This window comes from Cygnus atratus, chromosome 1 (assembly GCF_013377495.2).
Source record: "Cygnus atratus isolate AKBS03 ecotype Queensland, Australia chromosome 1, CAtr_DNAZoo_HiC_assembly, whole genome shotgun sequence".
In the NCBI taxonomy this organism is placed as follows: Eukaryota; Metazoa; Chordata; class Aves; order Anseriformes; family Anatidae; genus Cygnus; species Cygnus atratus.
The window spans coordinates 72,473,728-72,490,622 of record NC_066362.1 but is presented as its reverse complement, the minus strand read 5'-3'; the positions used below and the strand labels follow the sequence as shown (position 1 = coordinate 72,490,622).

The following is a 16,895-nucleotide window of genomic DNA, read 5'->3' as shown; positions in this document are numbered from 1 at the left end:
TGTTGCTGTGAGCCAACTCCAGGTATTTCTCATTTAGGTTTCCACTAATTCCCACCCACCCACCCACGCCCCTGCCGCATTATTTTCCCGTTCATGAAATGAAAAATTTATTAAGGCATTGACTTAAGTGCTTCTTAAGTCCTCCTGCATGCACATACACACCAACACAGAGAGGAAAGCAACCTATGCAGTGAAATGAAGACAACTGAACATAATCCAAAAATGCTCCAGTTCCTTGTCCTGAACAACAGATCACCTAATATTAACAAACAAGAGACTTTTTTCCCACGCCATTATATATTTACTTTAGCCTACTGTTCAAGCTTTGCATGTTGGCTTGCTTGCTAAGACTATTTGATCCCAGATGCAGCTCTGTGCCAGAGTTGCTAGAACAAAATGCAGTGGGTAGACAAACCTGTCCTGCTGCATTGCTTCCAGCCTTTTAAAAAGAGAAAGCATTTATCTGACTCATTACTGTAAATATACTAAAAGAGCATACTGGTGATGATTTTATGACTGAAAGTGCCTGCATCTGCTCAAAAGGTTAACATGGGTGCAAAGTGAGTGCAGATCATGACACATTTGCTGATAGCAGCCAGGGGCAAATATTAAGTAGCTTATCTTTTAAAGAGAGAGATAAGGAAGAAGAGTTGTGATGTGCTTGCCAATAAATATATACATACGTGTACATCACAGCTGGTGCTCTTATACATTACAGTAACCATGGCAAGTAGTGCTGGCAGTTAGAGCCCCAGTCCAAAAACCAGGACATCTGAGTAGTAGTCCTAACTATAGATTTTTGCTGGAGCCTTTGGCAAGTGGTTTAGGGCTAAATTATGTTGCATCCTCTTCCCAAATAGATGGAGGGAGAGATTTCACACGTCTGCACTTTCTCCAGCTGCAAAATGTTGGGTTTCTTTTTTGTTGTTTTTCTTTGAAAACAGAAATAGAAATAAATAAAAAGACCTACAAATAAAAGAAGCATTATCAGGTGCTGATGATACAGCATATCTGCAAGGAAATGTGCAAAATTTGTAGCTCTGTAGTTCAGTGTGAGGGCACAGAATCTATTCCCCTTAGAAAGGGACAAAATTAACAATGATCTTACATAAATTGCACTGAATATCTGCTGTGTGTATTTTTCAAGCACACACATATATTTATGTATTTTTATGTATTTACATATGTTTGTGTGTGTGTACAGAAATACGTGCATGATGTGTGTGCATATTAGGCTTCATATTTGGAGTACACACTGCAATTTGAGAAGTGCCTTTTTTCCTCTCTCTAGGCAGGAAAACCCTTTTTAAGTACTGGTATGTATATTTTTCTTTGTCTTAAAAATATATAATACTTACCTCAGAAAGGTGTTGAGATGAGGATGCCATGCGACGGCTAGCATTATTGAAAATACTTGGCTATTAAATTTCACTGTCTTTTTAAAAAACCAAAATGTAGGCTGAACTCAGCTTTAATGGCAAGGTGCAACTCATGCAAGTAATCAGGATGCAGCTGCTGTGAGAGCCTTTTGGCATAGCCTAATGAGCCCAGAAATAGAAGCGTAGATGTGATCTCATGGAATAACTAGGGGAGCATTGCAGTGCACACTTCTTGGGATCCTTCACAAGTATCAAAATGTTATTAAGTGTTCAACCCTTGGATTAACTTCTCCACACAGCACAAATTTTAAGAGGAAGTCAAAACAATAAATAAAACATATTGCAAAGAATTGCCTCATCAAATCATTGGATAATAGTCCAGCTTTTACAATTTTGTTTGAGACCATTTCTTTGGGGGCATAGCTCTTGGGATTTCATTCCCACAGCACAATGTTTGGTGCTTTATTTGATTGGATAAATCACCCTGACACATCTCCTTGATTTTTTTCCAGCTGAGGAGGAGGAGAAGGTCAGAGACCATGGCTGAACCAACACATCCCCTGACCGTCCTGGAGGGAGCCCTGAGGGCAGTCAGCCCTCTTGGCCACCCTTTTAAGTTGAGAGGTGTGAGTAGTCTTCAAAATGCTTTTAGTTTTCCCTTTGCTCAGAGAAGTAGAGAAAGTTCGTTTTCACTCTAAGCTACAGGAATTAAACAATAAGATCAACGTTTTGTAATCTTCTTGGGAATTCCTTTTAGCTGCATGGATCTAAAATGCTGTTTTTTCCCTAAATTATGGGGCAAATAAAGATAGAGGCTAATCATACAGATGGCTTTCAATGCAAGCATTTCCAATGGCTGGTTCAGCGACATTTATTTGGAATCATCTATGAAACAAATATCTTAATACTTTTTAATACGTAGGCATAAATTTAAAAATCATAAGTCTGGTTTCTTATTGATCTTGTCTGTTTGCAGTGAGGACCTGGAAGGAGGACCCAAAACCAAAGTAAACTTTATTATTCTCACTTTCCTGGCCTTCCATAGTACCAAGTTATGAGAAGAACCATACTATAAAATAGAATTGCACTTAGGTCTCCAAACAGTTCGTATTTAGTGTACTGTTATCAGTTAAAACTATACATATAAATGTTTGAAATTTAAAGCAGTATTATTCCCTCTACCTTAGTGCTCTGTGGAACACATTACAACCAACAAGCATATATTATGTAAAAACTGCAATCTTTATTCTCCACCAAGCAAATCTTTTGGCATACATATATCTGTACCAGAGGAATTGGTGGGGAAAGAAAAACAGATCTTAATTTAAAAAAACGAGATGCAAATTTTAAATTTGCAATTGTATGTCCTTTGTCAGGTAGTGATCCCCTACGATTTCCTGATAACAGCTAAAACATAAAAGGGAAATAATTGCCAATCTTTGCACATGGTTTTTCTCCAACAAAACTTTCTGAATTTGCAGAGATGCAGACAGGGACTTTGGGTTTGAGGGGAAAAGTATTGCGTGTGAAGTTCAGCCTACAATGTAGTTTGTTTTGCATGCAAGAGGTTTCTCACAGTCTCAGTATCACAAACTGAAATTACTTGCAACCTTTTCTGCCTTTCCACTTCAATGTTTTCCATTGGATGTAGACTTGTTTGTGTATATTTGTGTCTCATTGTGGCTGTCACTCTGGGAGAAGAACACTTTACTGTACTATTTACTGTACTGCCCTTGCTGTGGGAACTGTCACTGCAACAAAAGGTCCCAGCAATTGGAAAGGAAATGTGCAGTTGTTCCATCTAGTTATGACAATTGCTATGAATGCAAATTATCTCCAGCTTTATAGAAAGTATTTTCTGTTGAACGTCGAGAGTGACTTCAGTAGTGAAAGGCATATTTGCATATCAAGTTATTCACATGGAAGGCTGGTAAAAGGGAAGGTCTCAATTTGTTATGTTTAATATCACTTTCAATTTTAAATCTTAAACAAAGAAATCCATGGGAATAATTGCTGGAAACTTTAAGTGACCTATTCACACCATGCTTTAGATTTGTTAAAATATTTACAAACCTTTTGATGAGCTTCTTCTACTTCCCAGATGTCATCGTTGAAATGAATGTAATATTACCATTTAATATCAAAACTTCCTGCAGCTCTATTAACAAGTTTCTCATTATGTAATTAGAAAGAAGGTGTAGTGTTTTCTTTGGTATCTGTGGGTAAAATGCTGTGCATACTTATACTCCTGTCATTTTAATGAAGTTACTTTCGACTTAGTTCATGTGGAATTTGGCTATACCCTTATCTATAGCTGGATATCTATCCTAAGGGACAAATATAACAAACGTTGTGCATTTTCTTTAGATTTCTTATAGGAAGACACTATTTCCAGTATCAAGGAGGTTGCTGCTATTCTGAGCAAAGTAAACGCTGTAAATCTTTTAGGTCCTGATTTAGCTAGGTTTTCAGATGTGTCCATAACTTGCTTGAATAAACTGGAGTGCAAGCAAGTGCTTGTCCAGTCAGGGCATTCAGACCTCTCCTATATGCCTGTGTTTCCTTCTGTTCACTAATCAGTAACATGAGGTTTGTGGAAGGGCAGCATTTTTGAGTCTGAAGACACATTTCTATCAGAAAACATTTATCCTTGTCTCATTTGAGCCAATGGACGTCTCTGGTAATACTAAGGCTGGTGCTACTGCAAAGTTCACTCTACCACTAATGTAGATAGATGACTCTGGACTTCAATATCAAACACAGGACTAGTCATTACCATTTCTCACAAACATAAAACCTGCTTAGAACTTGGAATCTGCATGTCATTTCTCATCCAGAGGAGCCTTTGTCTTTTTTCTTTTTTCTAAATAAATAATGAACAAAAAGAAAGTGGGCTAGAAGGGGAAAAAATTAAGTTTTAATGGAAACACGTTTCATCTTTTCTGCTTGCCATAAAACACTCACATAGTAAACAAATTGATCTTTGTTCTTATATTCTTTAATAACATACAGTATTTTGAATTTTGTCATGGCTAATGTATGGTTAAACCATGTTGTGATGCTGTTCATGTTCAAACACCTATTGTCACAGTTCTTTGACATCAAACTATATTTTTTTAAAAGAAAAGTTGTGTGTAACCTACTTCTGTTCATAACCACCTTTGTGAAAAGGTTGTCTTTTTTTTTTTGTCTTTTTTTTTTTCCGACGTTTCAGTGTATTAGTGGTAATGGTGTTTTCTGACCAAAACCGTTTTTTCTTGGAAACATAGTTCAAAGTCCATGCACTTCTGTGGTCAGCCCCTGTTTTGTGCCATACAGTACTTTTCTGAATGCTGCACCCCCACATGAGCAAGGCTTTTATAGGATGCTCTGAAACATTATATTCTAGACAGCTAATCCAATCGTAGGACTGTTACAATTCTGAACAGCTGACAGAGCTATTTGAAATAGGGGTGTGTAAAAAAAAGATAGTGTCATTTTGGTCCACTTTTCAGAGTGGATGGTGTTATAATATATAACCTTTTCATTTCTTAACGCAGTGTAGTTCACAATAATTTAAAATACTCCATAGACATTTAAACGATATACAATAATATAACTTAATCGGATTCCTCAGTTGTACTTAACAAATACTATTCTAATATATTTACAGTATCTAGTACCATAAGACTGTGCATTACTGTGCTTGGGAGCTTTATTTGCTTCCTGTCAAAAATGTAGTGAAAGTACAGTATACCACTATTGTTCAACAACAATACCCATAAATCTAGGGAACTTTAAATTATATCTATTGACTCTGGCATTTTGGGGGCCCCTGCTTACTTCCATGGGGTTGCACTCATTTATGCCAAGGCTGAGTTTGAATCTCTAGTTGGCACTTAGAAACCAGCAGCAACAACAAAAAAGCATGAGTGATTTGAGTTTGGAATCTTTGGAATACCCATCAAAAGGGTATGATTTTCAGAGTGTAAGAAAGGCTTGTGGTCAGAAAGGCAGGACCTCACGAGTATTCAAACCAAGGTGCCCAGGTGGCTGGTTACTTTGGATAACACAGGCCCACAAATTTGGGATGTAATCCTGGATCATCCACATACTCAGCATGGGAGCTGGCGGCATGGCAGCTCCACCGGCCCCTTGCCCCAAGAGCATAATGTGGTGTAGCATGTGCTCCTGTGTTGGGTGAGGAGGCCTCATGGCTGTGCAGCCCCTCACAAAAGGTAACAGGATGAAACGAAAGCTAGAAATGCAGATACACAGACATTAAGAAATTTTTAATCCAACTTTTCTGAAATTCAGCTAAGTATCCCTGATGCAAGCAAATTAACGTGATTAAATGTGCTGTATTGTACCTGGGAGTATCTGGCACTTGGGGTTTAAACCACTAGATTCTACAGTAGTAAAACGTCTGAGGATTTTTAAAAACTCTCATAGGGAAAAGGTGTGTAAATTAGAATTGAATGGTGGTGTAAAAAGTCCACTTCTTTCTTAACATTCATGCATTTACTGGGCTTATGTTATTGCCAACCTTAGAATAATGATGACACAGACTAACCCAAATTTTGGCTTTCCTATGCTCATGAAGCCACCGCAGCTCACAGGTTGCAGCAACCTAGTGTTCAGCTACCATATTTTTATTAACTTCTCAGCTCATGCTGAGCATATTTTTTTCAAAAACTATTGATAATATTATGTTTTAACCATTAAAAGCAGTGTCATGCTTGGAAGATCCTGCCAGTGCATTTGACTGCAAAGCAAATCTGTAATGTTTGTCAGAGCATGACTTTGTATCCTGAAACTCCCTACAAGGAGCTGAGGGTAGATGATCCACACCTGAAGCCTGAATCTAGAAGAGTCATTCTTATTCAGGAGGCAAGTGGGGAAAGTCTTCATTAAGCATTTGTAACCACAGCTTCACATGATCTTTTTGTTCAGTTCTGGTCATTGCTTAAGGCCTACAGTAATCAAACTCTCTACTAGTGGAGTGACAACAGATCAGTAGCATTGAAGAACTTAGGGAGAACCAAATACAAAAATCATAAAGTCAGAGTTCCAATCAGTTTACATTTAGTACAGAATTAAGACATAGCTACCCGTTAGTGCTTAGAATTTTTGATACTATTAAAAACATAAATAATTATTTTTAATGTTCATTCAAAGAGTTCCAGTGTCACTGGCAGCTGATGTAATTTTGTGAACTTTATTTTTTCAAGCTGATAGTGGAGTACTTCCGCCACAGATTTTGTCTCCCTACCAGTTGTAGTTTTCTCTCTACCTACTTTCTTAGCAATTTAGTTTTTTGCAGCAAGACTGCTTTGTTCTAGTCAGTGGAGATTTCATTTCCTAAAAAAAGTCTTTATTTGCACAGGGCTTTGTGCTTTTGTTGTCGTAAAATATGAGAATGTATTTTTTCTTTAAAATTTCATGGGAGCTGTAATGCAATCAGCTTCTCTGATATGTATAACTTAAAACACTTACTAGGAGAACTCTATAACACCCAGATTGTAGTTTAAAAAAAAAAAAAAAAAAAAAGAGAGAGAGAGAGAAACGGTTGTCATGTAGTTGTCAACATCACCTTAATCCTGTTGCCCTTGTTTCCAAAGCAGTCACAACAGCCAGCCAAAATGCACCATCCGTAGAGGTGTAAGTAGTGGGGAGAGATTGGTTGTTGTGTTGTTTTTTTTTTCCCAAAGATTAGATGTGCAAAATGATGCTGTCATCATTCGCTGTACTCCACTGTCTTCACTTGTGGCGATTTGCTCTGTTCATTTGCGCATGATGCCGTTATTTGCAGGTGAACACCTCTGTCCGCTCGCTACATGTGTTGCACTTCACAAAGCAGCACCAGTGGAATTTGCAATTACACTGCCACACCTTGGTGTACTGGTGTGTGTTGTAACCTCTTCCGCAGCACATCATGTCACACCCATCTGCGTTGGGAGAGGTTCGGTTACAGAGTCGTCCCTGGGTACCAACACTCCCCGTGGAAGCATCTTCCTCACAGTAGTTGGGTGACTTTTCGATATACACTAAATCTGTTTCCATTGGTTTCTGGTAACTCTTCATCTGCTTAATCTTCAGGAAAGTTGGCTGTCTTAGTCTACTGGCTCGTACCACCTCCACTTGCACTGCAGCATTGTATTTCTCTTTCAAAATATATCCGATCTCTCTGAATTTAGGAAGTGTGGTCCAGCAGGTCTTGGTTGTGCAGGAACCTGAAACTCCATGACACTTGCACTCCAATTTCATTCTCTCTTCAAGCACCTATGTGTATAGACATTTACATGTTGTTACTGAGGAAAATGACATTGCAAGCTTACCTAAATCTGTCTGTCTAGTTTATATTAATATTCATTAATGCTGGCTGAAATTTTTCAAATGCATGCCTATGAATCTTCTTGCCTCCCAGCAGAATGCTTTTAACACACTTTGTTTTACATGATGAGAAATACAGTGGTTTGCCATTTCATTACAAAATATTTTCATTCTATTTCCAAATATTGGAAAATATTTAATGAAATTTCAGGAGATGTCTTTAGAGACAAAATAAGACTACAATGACTTAAAAAAAATAAAATCATATCATCTTCATTTTGAAAGCAGAAGAAAAGAAAAAAAGTTTTTAAAAAGTGTTTTAAGATTCAGAATATTTAACCTTAATTGCTTTAAGCAATGTTTAAAAAATATTTAAAAATTTTGAACAGCTTTAAAATTCACAGAACTATACTGTGTGGGTGTGTATTCACTGCATAATCAAAATTTTGCCTACATTGGCAGTGGTAATAGCAGCATTCCTATTAACTATTTAGCCCAAAGAGCACATCATCACCCTTAAAAGCAGCACTTCTTGCACCTAGCCCCATATCATGCAAATGTTCATCCATAAGTATATTTTTCACCCTGGGGCAATCACTGTGCAGCATTAGAGAAAATAAAAGCCACCAAAGGGCTCTGCTGAGCTGTGAGCTGAAGAGAAATGGGATTATTTATTATTGCTACGGCTGTGTAATACCTAAGGATGCCTCCCTCCCATCATGGATGTGCATTCAGGGATTGGTGATGGTCTTGCCACCAGCCTCTGGAGGAGGCTAACCCAGCATCGGGTGGACCCTAAGAGGAATCCCAATGCTAGCAGACATTCATGCTCATGCTCCACTCCTCATCTTTAGCCTCATCTGTGGTTCAGACGCACCATAGCTGGCTCATCCCTCCTTCCCTGGGCACTGACACAGCCCTGGGCAAGGCAGGGAGATGTCTTCCTGCCTCTTGTGTATATGGGGAGGGGAGACTGGCCTCAGGGAAGTGCCTCTCTGTTTTTCTGCCCTTGCGCTGCCACTTAAGCCTGGCCATAACTGCACCCACAGTCATCATTAGCTTATGAAAATCAAGGCCTAAGAACAAAGCAAACTGATCTTTCTCTTTCACAATGGGATGCTAACAAAGAAATATGAGCTACCAGGCTTGTCTTGAAGCATTACTGATGCTGCGGACCATCTCCAATAGTGGTTTCATTGCATATCCCAGAACATGATTGAAGTTGGCAAAGGATAAAAGGGACGAAATCTGAGTACAATGGCATAATGAAGTAGAAGGGAAGTAAAAAATGCTTACTGCTTAAGAAACTGGCCTTAAAATAAAAGCTGTACAGATATGGTTATCCCTGCAAATAGAGGGCACCCTCCTGAGTTGTTCGAGTTTCAGTTAAATTGTATGGGGTTTTTTTGTTTTGTTTTGTTTTCCCCAAATTTTTGGGGTTTCAATATTAAAGAGAATATTTGGTTTTGATTCTGACTTGCCAACATACAGTAGCAAGCACAAGACAGCTGAGCATCCTAGTCAAAAATACCTTAGACTTTCTGGAACCACAGGCTTTTCCCATGTCAATGTCCATTTTGCCTTTCAGTGCTCAGAGGCAGAAAAGGTGGCTTGCAGCAAGTGTTACTGGGTTAGGGAAGAAGCTCCTGCAGTTGCAATACTCTAAAAGTAAAATCAGCAAGGCTAGGATGAGCTGCTTTCTATGGACACTGGAACAGCCACTGCTCTCTAATGAACTGTATCACCCACCTGTCTTCCCCATAGTTAAAAACGAAAAACAACAACAACAACAACAAAAGTCAAAAAAGTGCCACCTTCTGCAATGGCAGCAATGTTACAGTAGCTGCAAGTAGAGGGATGCCTTATGAAATACTCTAGGGTCTGTCAGGATTCCTCTGACTCTACTTTGTGAGTAGAGTACTCTTCTACTCATCTGTAGAAGAATGTGATTTTTTTCAAAGACCTTCCTTCCTCACCCCCCTAAAAATAAATTAAAAAAAAAAATACAATCCTGTTCCACAAATTTGTGTTGAAATAATCTATTGGTATTTAGATGTGCATGATGTATATATATACGTTTTTTTTAATTGCTTGTTTCGCTGACATTGCTGAAATACATTGTTTTAAACCAGCCTGTTTCTACAGCTCTCTCTTTTGACTGGTGGTCACCATACAGTTGCAGACACAAGCACTGCAGCAAAATTCATAACAGAAGCTGGATGGAGGTGACCTTCTCTACAGCAACTTCACAGAGCACTACAGGATGTAAGGACTTCAGGAGAGCATTAGCAATGGGACTGATCCACCATGCCTGATTTGCGTTCCTCTTCTCCCTAAGTAACAGTTCTTGGTGAAGGGCAGAGGTTTGTGGTTTAGTATATGTTTTACCACATTCTGTGAGTGTGTGTGATGTCTGATTTTTAGTTTGGAAAGGCCAAGTCAGTAATTGGCCCAGAGAGTGGAAGGAGGTGAAGCTTGTGAGGCTCCTGGTTATCTGTAGACTTAACGCTCTGGACACTGTTTTGAGGAGCCTTGGTCTCTCTTGTTGACATGCTTACCTCCTACAACAGAGAGTGTCATTGTTCTTGAAAAACAAGATATTACCCACTCAGGTGTCCTTGGTGATATCTTCGTATATGTATATTTATATTTATATGTGCATGTGTATATATCTTTATCTGTGTGTATTTGGTTGAGACACTGTTTTTTATATACAGCACTGCCTGACACACTTTGTAGTACCATCTGCAGCAACTTTATCCCAAGTTTTGCTTTTTTTTTCTTTTTTGTCTTTCTGAAGGTGCAGTTCCATGAGTCATTTTGGTGTACAGAAATCAGATTCCAGCATTGTATTTTTTCAGATATTCCTGACATTTAAATTTGTGAAAGATCTTGAAAATGCAAGCCACGCAAAAAAGCATAAGTTTCAAAATGTATTAATTCATGATCCTGAAGCCAATCTTGCAGGTTTTTATTTTTTATTTTTTTGGAGACTTCTCTCATGAATGTGGAATGCTTGGGGTTACAACACCAAGCACAGGCCCAATCATCAGGTAGTTAAATTCCTGAATGCTATAATTTGTGTGCCCACAGTCAGCTGTGGGTATAAAATTGTGCCCAAAAACTTGGAGGTCAGGGAATACAAGGCCCAAACTAAGCAGATTCAAAGTAAGATTTTTTAATATTTTTTCCTGTTTCTACACAGATGCTGCTGAGCATTCCTCTTTGCTAGCAAGCCAGCACGGTCAGGCTTTTCCAGAGGTGTGGTTGTGAAGCTCCACGAGGCACAGTGTGGAGATCCCGGAGCAGGCCCTGCCGCTGCTTTGCAGCTTGCCATTTACATGGATAGCCGCACCTTTCTACTTGGTATCTCAAGCAGCTTCCCACTTGCAGGGTGGTACTGGGCCTGGCAAAAGTGGTAGTGTTTGGCCCTCCCCACGCAGTACTGTGAACAAAGAGTGACTAGCATTTTCTTCCTAAATGTCCCTCCGACTTATTTTTCTTCAGCAAAATTCCCATCAGAGCTTCGACCCTGAGCCCTAAAGATACTTATTTACTCAAATCTGATACATTATGCCAAGGTAGGTGCCTGATTAAAGACTGAAAATCATTAGCTTGTATGACCCAGTCGTTCAGCAGTTTCATTTGTCATATGTCAGTGCCTCATATCTAATCTCGAATAGTTTACAGCAAGATCTACTTCCCAAAGCAAATTCCCATCGTTGGACCGTGCTGCCTCAGACTAATAGTAGGAACATTCTTTAGGTCCATTTTCCACATGCAGGCCCACTCCCACCCCAGCAGGATCTTGCCAAGTAAAATTTTCTAACTGCTGCTACTTTGTTAAATGAATTGTGAAATATAACATTAAAGCTTTCTTATTCCACATATTTTTATACCTACATAAATCATATACTGAAAATACAATTTGAGGGTTGTGTGCTGCCAGTAAAGTAGAAAAACCTAGCAAAGACTGAAATAAAACAAAATGATATGCATGAAAAGAAACTCATTTTTTCAAGTTCCATATCTAGACCCAACTGCATAATATCAGATACACTTTCTGTACATATTAAAAATCCTATCTGGATAAAATATGTAAAAACAATAGTAATGTTTTGTGTGTGTTTGTTTTGGCTTGCCTTTTCTGGTTTGTGTTTTCCTTAGTGGAAATGCACATTTTTGGACCAGATGTTGAATGTAACAAAATCCATATTAGTTTTTGACTGCAGTATCAAAAAGAAATTGAAGACATTAAAAGTTTTCCCCCATCAAATATGCAAGTGATCAGCTTTTGCCTTGGGTAATACCAGTACCCAAAGAGACAGATTGTGGTCATGAGATGTCACCATCCCCTTGCATACTTGAGCGGCTGCAGCCATGAGAGCTTATGGCTGGGTACCAGCAAATTTTAGTCCCAGTGCAGTCTGGTGTCCAGCACTGCTGGCAAAATGTTGACCTCATGGACCCATCTGGGAAACAAAGTTGGGTTTGGGGTTGGTTTCCTTTCCTTTCCTTTCCTTTCCTTTCCTTTCCTTTCCTTTCCTTTCCTTTCCTTTCCTTTCCTTTCCTTTCCTTTCCTTTCCTTTCCTTTCCTTTCCTTTCCTTTCCTTTCCTTTCCTTTCCTTTCCTTTCCTTTCCTTTCCTTTCCTTTCCTTTTTTTTAAAAAAAAAAAAAAAAACTCACAGCCAGGGGTTCTAATATTAGTAGGATGTAATACTACTCTAATACAAATGTCCTCGAAATATTCTTCATTAACAGCAATCCAGAGAGCCAAAAATAGAGCAGTTTATGTCATATTTCATCAGATTGTGTCCAGCCCTATGAAGAGAAGGCATACTGGAACCAGCAAGAGAGCAATACTGGTGATTCAGCTGTGTATTTTACTTTGTGCTCCTGCTTGAGGCTACTCCATCAAGCATCAAACCAGTATTTCTACTCTAGGAGGGAAGGTGAGGAATTGACTTACTGTGTTTACTCCCTCTTCTATTGCATCCCTATTTTTTTTTATCGTTTAGTTTGAGGGAGCAGGGACGCTCTGTTTGGCAGTGGATCAGTGTCCAGCTGCAACACGAGACAGCTTTTCCCTGGCACTGGCCACAGCTCAGCAGGACCAGGGACATTAATTCACCTCCTTCTGCCCTTCACTTGCCTCCAATCCCACTGAATGCATTAAAAAAATGGAAGAAGGTTGTTGCTTTCTTTACCCATGTTCTCCTCCTGGCTAGCAGGAATACAAGCCTGGGAATTTGAGACCTCCTGCCCATCAGATGAAAGTCCCTACTGTTATAAGGATGGGCTATAGAGACTATTATGAGGATGTGTTATAGACACATCTGGGCCTCTTCCTGCCCTTCTAGAAGAATAGAAAATAGCTTCTAAGTTTGGGCAGCAAACTGTTGCAACCAGTTAAAATTTCTGAAAAGTATTTTCACAGTGAAATGTCGAAAAAAGTGAAAATCTCCAGATGCATCCCTTAAAGCATCCCCAAAACAAGTGCAAATACATTATTTCACAATTTTTTTCTATGGAAATTGCTGTGAAGCTTGCAGATAAATTTTTAAATATCATCTTAAAGAGATTAAAATACTTCATTGTCGTTTTTACCATGTCAGACAATATAGAGATGTCAGGTTTAGGGGGTGTGAAGTAATATTTTACTAGATGAATGATATGTACATCTTGTATACACCGCATAGGTTGCACTGGCAAGTCCATTTCTAGAATAAAACCGTTTAACAAGTTCTAAAATATTTTGCTATTTCCCCCCTCTAATTTTAAAGCAAAATGTTCAAAATGTAGGATAGTACCAGATGTAGCTTCTGGCAGTCGATGTTAAGGGTGTGTTTCTGGAAGAAAAAAATAGGCTAGTAAATCCAGCCCAACTGGAAGCGGGAGAACTATCCTCATGAGATTTTGAGCCAAAGCTTGCATACTCAGGACATATGGATAAGCATTAGTTATCCATCTAACCCACCCAAGCTGTAACACCGAACTTTTTGAAGTTGGATTTATAACTGTCTGCAAATCAATTTAAGTGGAAAAGTGGAAAGTATGCCATCAAGCACAAATATCAAAAGCTTTTCTTTCATGAATATTCTTACAATGGAATTGCAGTGAAATAGTGTGTCTCTTTTAGAGAAAAAAAATGTTCAGCAAATAATGGGATCAGGGCTGTAAAACCTGGAAAGTCACATTCTTTAAATCACTGAAATGACTTAGGAAACAGAGTCACATTTTGAAGAATATTTTAGGCTTACAAGAGAAGAAAATTAGTTGGCTTTCAATTTTGAAACTGGGATTCAGGCTCCATTGCAACTTCAGAGCATGTCATCCAGAGTTTGAGGACTGTTTCTAAACTTTATGTCCTGCTAGGTAACTGTGAAGGCAGTTTGCAGTATATTAAGGCGTATGGAGCATCTTGCAAAAGTGAGCTTATTAATTTAAATATTTCAGGTGAGGTGAACTGAGCTAACACTTTCTTACATATTTTATGCACAAACAGCACATATAGATTTATATATAAATATATACAATGACGTGCACACACACACTCTACATATCTATATATGTGTATATGTATATATATGTATATACATAATGGTGACCAACAAATCACCTCATTTGCTGTTCTACTGACAAAGCATGTCAGCAGAAAACTCTTCCCAGTACCACAGTTCTGTGGCACCAGGAACTGTGAGAACTAGTCATGGCTTAGATGGAAATGTTGTCCCACGTAATTGAATAATCTCTTTTAAAGACAGTCTGATTTTTTTTTTTTTGTCCCCACTCTCTTATTGTTTCAAATGTAAAATAAGATGTCATCTTCCAGGCATTCCAGAAAAACAACAAGCAAAACCCATTGACATTGCAAAGGAATAAATATTGGGATGGTACCAGGCTGAGTTTCTGGCAGTCAGTGTTATGGGTGTGTCCATGGAAGGGAAAGAAATAGGCCAGCTTTTTCTCCATGTAACCACAGACATTGTCTGTTATAAGAGCTTAATTGATTCATAAACTGTTAGAAATATTTCATGTCTTCTATTTGGTAAAAACTGTGATCTGCTACCAATTTGTCAACTTGTTCTTCTAGCTCTCTCTCCCCGCCCCCCCCCCCCCTTAAAAACAAACAAACAAACAAACACATTTTTATCATTGAGATTCACCATGAATGCTAGTCATTGTTTTGAACCTTTCTACAAAAAGTTAAGATTAATGGCATGTGTTCCCAGATGTTACTTTTTCTAAGTTCATTTATCTCAGAGTAAAGACACTTGTTTCTAAAAATACACGGTAGAAAGCTGTCTCATAAAACAGCATTAAAGCTTACTTGGTTTTGTTGCTATTTAATTTTTCATTACTCTATAAAAGTTTTGCCCACAGATCTCTCTGTAATCGTTCAGATTTACAACAAACCATTCTTTCCCCTTTTCACAGTAATGTTTGCATTAGGCTTATGCTAGGCTTCCTTTGGGGAGTTGTTTTCATTTACCACACTTGTACTTTCCATTCTGAATCATAGCAGCCCTTTAAATAATGATGGTGAAGTTAGCTGCTTTGTTCTTTTACACTGCATGGCACTATTTGCAAAGCAAAAATCTTCCATCAGTAGCATCTCATGTCATCAGGAATCTAAGCATTTATTTCTTCCAAATGGTGCCAATGGCAAGTTTATGATTTTGTCACCAGTGCTATTTATTGCAAATGTATTAAAAACTTTACAAGCTTGCCATTAGCTGAAACAATTTTCAGAAATGCAATGCAGAGAAATAAGGAGATGCAATTAGTGGAGCAATTAGGAGATTCATTCTTTCCACAGTCACCAAAAATTCCCTGAAAAGCCTAAATATCTGCAAATATTCTGCATTTTCAAGGTGGTACTGTTTCTGAGTACAAGGTGGTACTGTTTCTGAGCATCTCAGCTGCAAAGTCACATTAACGAGCCCCCCAGAACTATTTTCTCCCTCATCTGCTTGCAAAGTTCATGCAGTTATTTATGCAGCATGCTGTCTTTTCCTCAAAGAAAAATTCCTCAGTACTCTATTTTTAACAAGAGCAAAATGCCAGCAGGCCAGCTTTTGAGAACATCCCTATGAGAGCAAAACATTACTGTCACTGCTATAGCTACGAATGTCTCTAACCACCAGGCATGTCTGAGGGGAGATGTGACAACTCTGGGACAAGTGCTGGGAGAGACTGGAAATAGGCAAAAATCCTGCCTTGGTCCATGAAAAATCCCATGGAGGGATATAAGGGGGTATTCAAATAATTGCTCTGTGGGCAAAACTGCTGATTAGACTCCTGAATAATGCTTATAGGAATGATTTTCTGGGCACTTAGTAGAGGTCTACTGGGGTCAAGGGCCTTCCACTGATTTTGGAGCAACCTGGGAATAACTGTAGGTGGTGTTGGGATCTCTTTGCAACATTTTTTCCTGATTTTTCTGTATTAGGAGGCTCTGGGATTTAAACACAAGACTAAAATGAAGATAGCAAATTTATTGCCTAAATATTGTCAGTCTTATGCAACTCAAAAAGCCAATACAGTATGAACTGACTAAGAACTGTGAGACTTAAGAGCCTTAATGTTACAGATGTAAACATGTTTTTTAAAATAGTGAAAGTCCCATGAAATATAAAACTTTGGCAAATGGATTGATGTTCATATAAACAATTTGTTGTTTTTTTGTTTGTTTGTTTGTTTGTTTTTCCTTCTACCAGTTTTGATAAGATTGAACTGTAACTAAGAAATATTTCAATGGCTGATGGAATCTCTGTAGGAAGATATAAAAGCATACATTTCCTCTACTTTCTCAGCATTCCCACCCTGAACTTGAAAAGATTATTTGAAAATGTCTGAAGCAACAAAGGAGTAACAAAATCTTTACTTTGGTCTCCTTCTTACCTTTTATTCATATTCAGAAGGAGGGAAAATATCCTTACTTTGGTCCTTTAGTAATCTTGGACAGGAATACAAAGCTTGATTCCAAACTGTTTACAAATTTTAAGACAAGCTGCATTCAGATCAGTAGAATGGTACTGACAGAGCAAGCAGAGCTTTTCCCAGTTTTGGGGGGAAATTTTGGAAGGGGAAAGAAGAAAGATGGAGATCCAGTGTGGTACTTCAGCAAGTGTCCAGCCATAAATGCAATGTTTCTGACTTGACTTTGAATAAGGAACACATGGAGCACATCAGAATAACATC

At 38.4% G+C, this 16,895-nt stretch overlaps 1 protein-coding gene across 2 annotated transcripts in view; it reads right to left on the bottom strand.

The window, feature by feature from the left end:
- Positions 1-4,309: 4,309 nt before the first annotated feature.
- WNT7B (Wnt family member 7B) overlaps positions 4,310-16,895 on the bottom strand; it is a 90,525-nt gene continuing 77,939 nt past the window's right edge. For both annotated transcript variants that reach the window (XM_035551026.2, XM_035551025.2), the window contains exon 4: positions 4,310-7,640. In XM_035551026.2, the coding sequence (XP_035406919.1) occupies positions 7,161-7,640 (480 nt within the window). In that variant the 3' untranslated portion in view covers positions 4,310-7,160. The remainder of the gene's footprint in view (positions 7,641-16,895) is intronic.